This window comes from Hevea brasiliensis, chromosome 14, assembly GCF_030052815.1.
Source record: "Hevea brasiliensis isolate MT/VB/25A 57/8 chromosome 14, ASM3005281v1, whole genome shotgun sequence".
Classification (NCBI taxonomy): domain Eukaryota; kingdom Viridiplantae; phylum Streptophyta; class Magnoliopsida; order Malpighiales; family Euphorbiaceae; genus Hevea; species Hevea brasiliensis.
In genome coordinates this window covers 19,742,976-19,752,386 of record NC_079506.1, presented here as the reverse complement: position 1 = coordinate 19,752,386, position 9,411 = coordinate 19,742,976, and the positions used below count along the sequence as shown (strand labels likewise).

At 31.3% G+C, this 9,411-nt stretch overlaps 1 protein-coding gene across 1 annotated transcript; it reads right to left on the bottom strand.

The window, feature by feature from the left end:
• Positions 1-242: 242 nt before the first annotated feature.
• Positions 243-1,862, bottom strand: LOC131172862 (protein ACCELERATED CELL DEATH 6-like). The gene is made up of 3 exons (XM_058134397.1): positions 1,169-1,862; positions 494-1,026; positions 243-296 (listed from the first exon to the last, which is right to left on the bottom strand). The coding sequence occupies exons 1-3, from the start codon at positions 1,860-1,862 to the stop codon at positions 243-245; spliced, it is 1,281 nt and encodes a 426-aa protein (XP_057990380.1).
• Positions 1,863-9,411: the final 7,549 nt, after the last annotated feature.

The window sequence follows — 9,411 nt, the reverse complement described above, 5'->3', positions numbered from 1 at the left end:
AATGGAGAAGGCCAACGCCAGGGTGTCGGTTATAAGGAAAGTTTTGAAGGCTGATCTTCTAGTTAAAATTGTTGTTCCTTCGTCATGGCCATCTTGATTGTAACCGCCAGGTAAGGTGAAACCTGCCGTAAAAGTTACTGTTGCTATGAGGGTGGCTACTATCTGATGGGATTTACTCGCTTTCTTGAGTTCAGAGATTAACTCATCGTCGATTTTATCTTGCTCTCTTTCTTTCAGCTGGACTAAGGCCGACCTCGTTTATATCCCACCCGCCTTAGGCCTCTTGCTGTAAATCCCTGCAACATGAAAGTTCATTCACTTTGCTGTTATAAAAACAAATCAATGCCTTCCAATAAAAGCGAATAATTTTTCATTTTGGCTTAGTGTTGTCAATGAAGTTTTAAGTTCAAGCTGAAAAAAAGTTTTCGAAAAAAATTCAATATCTACAATTTGTGGGGGATGATATATTGGGCATAAAATCAAGTTGGCGTACCAATGGCTCGTCGCTTTCATCCTTTCTTTCGAGCACCACGTCCAGAGCGGTTAAATTTTTATTGTTGACGGCCTTTTTATCAACTAGGTGGTGTTCTGTAAGACTACATTCTTCAAAGCCAAAAGCAGCGACTAGATGGACTGGAGTGTTCCCTTCTTTATCTTTCTGATTAATTAGGTTGGCCAGGGAAGGTTCTTCAGTAATAATTTGCACTCCTTTAAAACTGCCGCTTTCCACCGCAAAATGGAGAATATTCCGACCTCTATTGTCAGTCAGCTCGCAGCAATCTGGGCAATCTGACATAATTTTTTTCATCACCTTTAAATGGCTTTTGCCGCAGATAATTGCAATATGAAGAGGTGTCCTTTCATGATTATCGCCAATATAGGCTGCAGATTTATTATCATCTGCTAGTAACATTTCCACAATTGGAATAAGATTGAAGTAGGAAGCATAATGCAGCGGAGTCCATCCTTTTTTGTCTTGTTCTTTGGTCAGACTGTTGTTTTTGTCCCGTATTTTTCTTGTCAAATCTATGATAAAATTGGAAAAGATATCAACTTTTTAAGGGTAAAAAAAAAAAAAATTTAATTAATGAAATTTGTAAAATAATGAGCTTGATCGACCTAAATTAAAATAAGAAAGATGAAAAAAAAAGAAAAGAAGGATTTTTACCTTTATCTTTACTTATCACAGCTTCGTGCAAAGCTGTTCTACCCTTGGGACCGATGTATGCGGGAGAGGGACATATCTCCAATATCTTAGAAGCCATGCTATTGTTCTCCCTCACTGCAGCAAGGTAAAGCGGGCTTTCTCCGGCGGCATTAGCTATGTTCGCAAATTCAGGATTTTCTCTAATCAATGTTTCCACCACTTGAGGATGATTATTTCTCACAGCCTCATGTAAGGCTGTGTCTTCATCTGGGCTTGTCGTCTTCAGCATCTTATCACTTATTGACGCCTCTGCACCTCTCTCAAGGTCTTCGTGTTGAGCCTTCTTGATGTTGTCAATAAGACATTCCACTATATTTTTATGACCGAACCTTGCTGCAATGTGCAGAGGAGTTTCGCCTTTGATATTGGGCTCAGCTAGCAGCGATGAACACTTGCTGATAACTAGTTTCACAAGTTCAATGGATTCTTCCGTTTCCTTTTTCGCTGCTGTGATATGAACATGTAGGACTGTATTTTTGTTTGCAGTACGCAAAAGATCTAGAGGCTCTGTGTAATCTTTAAATTGGTTAATTCGGCCTTCAGCTGCAGCATTGTACCATTTACGATCCATGAAAGTGATGATGTGTTTTTGTTTGGGCTGATTATTGGTCTCAGATGCTAATTGAATTTCTAGCAAATCTTGGCTTTCCGCCATAAATATAGGTAGCTAGAGGTCGCTAGCTAGTAAAGTTGAGCAATGAAAAATAGTGAGCAGGAAAAAGCTTTTACAGCATGATTTGAGATATTTCTCTTCACTTTATAAGTTATAACACAAACTTGCCAGACACTTCCATTTATAAGGAGCTGTGGAGTGGAGAGTGCAGACATATTTAGGTTGTGTTTGGTTGGATGAGTTAATTTAATGCATTCATTTTTTTTTTTTTTTGTATTAAGGAGTTTAAATTCATAATTTTATAATTTTTTTAAATTAAAATACCATTAACTTTAATTTAACAACACAAACGTATTTTTACCATGATTTTAAGACAAAAAATATATATTCATGTATTTAATATGTAAATACATATTATATCTTGAATCCACGTAAACCTAGTCTAAATAAGAATAATTCTTAAACTGAGGAAGATATAGTTGGGAAGGCAAATGTATTTTGTATGGTACTCTTAATACCTTTGGACAGTTGAATCTTCCATGCCCTCAGGCCGTTAGTTTAATAATTAAATACCTGTCTCATAATGTACAAGGTTAATTATTATTTTTTAATTTAAATAAACTTGTCCAATTAGTCTTTGAAAATAGAATACATAAGAGAATAAAATAATAAATACAATATTCTTTGATTATTGAAAATTTTGTTAAGATTTTAAAAAGAGAATTTAAATTTGATTTTGTTGCAAGTCTTTCAATATAAGTACTCTGCATAGTTAAATTTAAAAAATATTTAATTTATAAATGTGATTTCAAATTTTTTTAAAATAGATTTCACATAAATATGTGCTTTTATAAAATACTTGAAATCATCATTAAATTAAATGTTTATATATCTATGATCCTAATACAAATTTATGATTCTAATGAATTAATTAGATAATTTTTAAGTTAAATATCATATTTCAAATTCATCAATCCAAATGCAAGTTATTGTTTTTCTAAAATTACACTATTTAATAATAATTAATTAGTTCTTATAATTTGATTCTATTAATTTTTTTCCCTCTTATTATTTTCTTATACCTAAATTATCCTAAGTACTCTACCCCTTTATTTCTCTTTCCCCTTATCTCTCTCCCATAATCCTTTTTTTCCCTCTACACCCACACCTTCTCCCTTTCACTCTCTCTATTTTTCATCTTCTAATGGAAATTGGTGCAAGCTGTATGCATTAAAAAGTTAATCAATTTCCTTAAATCTCCAAGTAATCAAGATGATAATTTAGAAAAATTATTTTTAATAGAAGAAACACAATAACAATGACAAGTAATTGAATAAAAATACTTGAACAATTAAAAAAAGTGTAAATTCATATTTAATCTTCACATGACAAAATTTATATTTTCATCTAGAAATATTTTTTAAAATATCGTGTTTCCAGAGTATATCAACTAATTAATTAGTTTCATCAAATAGTAATATTTTTTAAAATACAGAGACTAATTTAATAGTTTACTAAAATAGAAGGACTAATAGTACTTTGACAAACATTAACTAATAGAAAATTTAATAAAGAGACTAAATAGTTTAACAAAAGTAAAATATAAAAATTAAATATTTTTTTTTTAAATATAAGAACAAAATAATAAATTTCATTCAAAAATTATCAATCACCGCCTGCTATATAAATTTCATTAAATTTATTCATTAAAGATTAAGAATATTAATTAGCCTTTGGACTTTATATCGAAGCTCTATTAATTTTTAAATTTTTTTAGCCCAATTAAACTCCTATATCAAATGACCATCAAATCTAACATACGTGCCACGAAATAAATAAAAGATTTTTATAAAATTAAAAATTCAAATTAAATTAATTTTTTAAAAAATAGAATCTCTCTCTTTATATATTAAAAGCTCAACTGGCTGTTGTGTCCTTTGGCAGGAGCGCATCTAAAAAATTAAATCGGTGAATAAAAAAAATGTTTTATTTAATTTTAAAAAAATATTATATACAATAATAAACCATTTAGTAAGAGAAAAAAACATTTTTATGTAAGTAAATTTTTCATATATGACAATAATTAAATAAAAAAATTATTTCATAAAATAATAAATTATTTATACAACATTAAACTTATAATTGTGAGCCTCAGCCAGTTTTCATCTTCTAAAAGTATTGATGACGGCTTCATTATCAATATATTATCAAAGACATCTTTTCTTCCTTATTACAAAAAATCAAAGACATCTTTCTCAATGTATGTACTCAAATAATCATATCTCCCATCCAATTTTACAATCAAGTTTTCATAATATTCATTGCAGAAAATATGCTTTTAATACTTGCAATTACAATAATATCAAAATCAATTCACAAGTAAATAAATTAATGAATAAACTAAAATTTTCATATATTACATGTTAATTGTCAAAACAATAAATATAATAATTATTAATTTACCAATCACAAAATAAAATTCTAAAACAATGTAAGATTATAAGGTTTTACTATTTATTTTTAAATATTAAAATAATAGGTGCTTAAGGTGAAGTTATTTATAATAATAATTTATTTAAAATAGTTATCATGATGATTAATAATAATTTTTTTTTATTTTGTTATGAATTAGACCGAACTGAATAAAGATTGTGAGCAATCGATTAAGTAACTGAATGGGTGATAAACTAATAAATAATAATTTTTTTCTAAAGTTATATATATATTTATATTTAAATGAAATTGATCTCACTAACTAAAATTTTTGACACTGCCACTGTCTGGAAGAGAGCATTACATTCTCTAAGGCAAAGAAACAAAGTATTTTTCTTTTCCTTTTAATAATACAAAACAAAAGGAAGAAGCAACGAACAGAAGAAATAAACAAAAGCAAAGAAAATATGCAAAGATGTCCCTTCTCCCTTTGCCTTTTAGTGAAGCAACATCCTACAGGGACATGTCAAGGATGATTCACTTAGACATTTAAGAAAATTTAAGATGTGTTATATACACTCCTAGTTTCTTTTTTTGGTGGGGTTGCATACTTGGCTGAGCGTAGGGTGGAGGGTAAGAATAGTGAGGGAGCTTTATTAAAAAAAAAAACACAAGCTAATCTATATCCATTAAGGAAGGCAGCATGGAGACTTTCCTCCTCTGTACACGTACGTTAAATAACGTCAAACTAATTCTTAGAGATTTTGGAATGGCCTTGCTGCTTCCATTGCCATTACTTCATTAATCTTGTTATTATTATTATTATAATTATTATTTTTTACTTTAACCACTATTTATTATAGACACCATATTTTGGTCGATCTTCAAAATGAATAACTCGTGTAATTAATATATAATTTTTAATAAAGGTTGTAATTTAGTCGATCTCCTGTGATGCCCCTTACCTGTCTACTGTATAGCCGAGCAAGAAGTGCCACATTCGGTGCCGGAGCACCCTATCTTATTTTATCATATCTATTGTAAACTTTTGATGCATTTAAATCATGTATTTTATGTGTATAAATTTTTTTTTTTTTATATCTTATTTCTGTGGAGACCAGGACAGAGCCTCCCCTGTTTTATTAGCAGCTGGCGGGTTTCCACTAATCACCTGTTAACATGTCCATTTTCATTTCACACATTTCCATATCATATTCTCTTGTATCATATCATTTACAATTATTTATGAGATCTAAAAATGAAGTATCATCTATTGCTTTCATATAGAAATTCATAGATAATAAATTACAAGTTTTCATTTCAATCTCAAAGTTTAATTACAAGTCCAAAATGAAATACATCATGACTAGACATAATGAACCAAAATACTAGTCTATACATGAGCCCTACAAAAATACAAAAGACCGGTGAGGTGACTCTGAACAGTGGCAGATCTGGTCAGAGCTCTGTTAGTGTACTATTGGTGCTGCTGCTGTGGCTGCTGGGACTGATCTCCAGTACCTACGCGATGGAAAACCAACGCGCTAAGCATAACGCTTAGTGGTACATAATTTATAATAACAATAATTTAATAATTGAAATAATATCTGCAAATCATAATTTCTAGGTCTTTTACATTTTTATTGCTCTTTGGAAGCAATTAATATTATCGGGATCTTTTATGATTACTTATTGTATTTTAAGTCTTAATTAATTTTTATCAGTGCCCAAGAAACCTATAACAAATTATAAAAACTGGATGTACGGGTGTATACTGGTTAGACAGCCATATGTCCGCATCCAAGATATCGTCTGTCGAGCATGAGGCGGTATCGACACGAGACCCGCTGTCAGGCTTGTAAAGCCAGAAATAAAGTTACGCACAATGACCAATAAGTAGGCATATAGCCTGTAGAATAATCATACCAGACATATTTTGTCAGTTCATGATTTTCTCGATAGGCAGTACTGCTATTTGTAGTTCCTAATTGGTATACCAATTTATCCAAACTAAATAAATAAGTCTAGGTATACTATGGGAAATTAAACATTTTTAATTATTTTAGTAATATTCACTTTTACTATTTTCTGGTACTATTCATTGGTATCATTAATTTCATATTAATAGGACATTAGTCCCAATTTACATATTCATATCATTTTTAATATTTAATTATCCATATGAGTATTTTAATTATCATATATAGCATTTTTCCCATGAACTTTTCTTTAAGTTCATGTTAATGTGTTATTTTTATCTAGGAATTTGACTAGGTTAGGATGTCTATTTAGTCACACTTCCTTCATAACAATTGCTCCTCTATGTTTAAACTTGAATTTCAGTTTTTGAATAACTGAATTTGGGGTTATAGAACTCAAGTTATAGTCAAAATACCATAACTGGTCCCTTTGCCTCTAAGTTGTCCAGAATTTACAATTTCTTGTCAATAAACTTTGACCAATCATTTGATCATTTTATTGTCATTTTTAGACTTAAGTTCCTTCACAAGATATGTTCCTCTATGTCTTAGGGACTCCCAGGTAAAATTTCATAATTTTTCAAGCTTGGTGTAGTGAGTTATAGTCAATGTATTAACCTAGACTCTCAGTCCTATAAGGGCAATAACCAACTTCAGGGCAGTATGTTTGACCCTCTTTTTAGGGTCTTTACACTTAGAATTTAGCAAAGGTGTCTAAATCAATGTTGTAGCCCTAAGTATCATGTTTCCATATCATATTGGCACATCTCAAATGGAATTTCCTAGTGGGAGTTATGGCCAAATGAACACACGGGTATCAAATGGCATTCTAGGTTTAACTTAATATTTTCCAGATTTTAATTCCTAACTTTGGCTAATATTTTCCCTAGGATGCAATGGTTTCTAGAGCTTGGTCAAAACATAAAAATTGTTGTGCTATGTCTTATAAAACTTTTGGCACTAGTTTTACTCAATTTGCAGCTTTGGAGACCAAGTTATGGCATTTTTGCCAAAACTGGTCAAGCATACCAAAGGAACAGTATTTTGGATAATTTCTGGGTTGGCAGTTTTAGTGACTCAACTTATGCTAACAATTTGATTTGGTTAAAAGCAAAACTGGGTCAAGTGGTCTTCATGAAAAGTGTAGCCCTATGTCTAAGCTTTCCATTGATGTAATTTTAGGTCATTTGGACCAGTATCGAGAGAGTTATGACCAAATGAACATGTACTATTCATTTGGTCATTTTTTGGGTTTGGTGCAGGGTAATCCAGATTTGGGCAGTATTTAGGTCAAGTTTTGAACATAATTTGGGCATGGTTTCTTCATGGAAAATGGGCTATTTTGGGTCTAGTTTCACTTCCAATTGGCCTCATACCAATTGGAGTCACATATTTTCAGTTATGATTCAACACTCATGCTGGACTCATGAGTCCCAAAACCTGCAGAAAACAAGCACTCCCAATTTCAATTTCCTCCATCTTCCTTACTTCAATTGGTATGCATAGCACTTCTATAAGCAACAATCTCAACTCAACCAAGTCAATTTCAAGCATTTACATAAAGTCCCCAAATCATATACATAAACCTTAATTCCAATCACCCAATTTACACAAACTCAACTCTTTTACACTTTTTATCATCTCAACTATTCAAACATCCTTATGGAACCATTTTTCATCATTTAAAAACAGCAAACCTTACAAGATTCATGGATGCCAAAATTAGGGTTCTTCAATTCCTTTTTATTTGTTTTCATTTTCATGGAATACTCACTCATCTCATCATTCTTACAAGATTTAAAGAAGAGAGGGAGTGGTATTTTTGCACTTACCTTGTGACCCAACTTGCAAACTTCAATTTCTCTTCTTCATATGGGTATCTAAAGCTTCCTTATGGAGTGGGGAGAATTATTTGTGAAGAGAGCTATGGGTTTTGAGGGTAAATGAAGAGGCAATCAAGCTTTAAGCTTGATAACAATGGTGGGGAGGGAGAGACCAAGGGATACGGCAAGGAGAGAGAGAGAGAAGAGGAAGAAGAAGATGGTTGGTGGGGTTTTGTCTCTTGTGGGTATTTATATATATACATTTATGTGTACTTTATTGTTTTTAAATTTCATAAATCTATTTCCTTTCTTTTCTTTTCTTTCCTTTTCTTTTCTTTTCTTTTCTTCTTCTTTCTCTTCTCTTTTTTCAAATTCAAATTCATAAATTTAATTTATGTTAATTATTTTATTTCCTAATTTTTAATTTGACATTTAGGTCAAAATTCACATCTAGAGGTGAAATGACCAAAATGCTCTTCATGATACTCATCGGGTTATTTTTATTATTTTATATCAATTAATAAAATCTCTAAATTTTTCCTATATTTTCTTAACATTTATTTCTTCAATTTATGCCTCCTCACTATAGTTTAGGTATAGTTTCAGACATTTTTGACTATCCGAACAGACATGAGTCATCGAAATAGTAAAATATACGGACTACCTATGGTGAGGGCGTTACATCTCCCATGTTAGCGTTTTATCCGATCTCAACCAGTTACCTGACCACAGGTCATTTTTCTGAACTGATAGTAATCTTAAGTTATCTCCCAGATAAATAACAAATTCCAAGTTTATTCGACCTCATGTACGTTCAAGTCAAAAATTTCTGATCTCTCAGTCTCTACTCAACCTGTTCAGATTGGTGTCGGATCTTTGAAATGCCTAATCTTGCATTTTGTTATTTTCCGATCTCTCTATGTTCAAAATCTCAAATTGCGGGTAATTTCGCGATCAGGCATCTCGCTCAAATTGTACAAGCATTTCTTAACCAAGTTGATATTTTATCCGATCTCTAAATAATTGTCCCGACCCTAATAAGTTATTTTCAATAGGACCCGATCTCAAGTCATTTATTTAAAATCTTTACAATTTTACAATTCATTCTACAAATGTTTCAAAGTTTCAATCGATACTCGATCACAAGGTCTTCCGGTCTCACATTCGCGAGTACTGTTCTTCCGATCTCTTTAAGTGGCCTTAGAATGATTAACAACCGATCTCAAGCTCTATGTTTGATTTTATTCAATCGCTTAGGAGTTCAGTACTCATGCAAACTCGGTTTGATACTTTCCGATCTCATTAAGAATTGATCAAAGGAAAAGCTTTATTCATTTCAAAAGAAAAAAAATACAA

Coding starts and splice junctions, on each gene's coding strand:
- LOC131172862 (XM_058134397.1), bottom strand. CDS start 1,862: ATGGCGGAAAGCCAAGATTTGCTAGAAATTCAATTAGCATCTGAGACC. Junction 1,027..1,168: donor TGTGATAAGTAAAGATAAAG/GTAAAAATCCTT, acceptor ATTTTATCATAG/ATTTGACAAGAAAAATACGG. Junction 297..493: donor ATGAAAGCGACGAGCCATTG/GTACGCCAACTT, acceptor TTCATGTTGCAG/GGATTTACAGCAAGAGGCCT.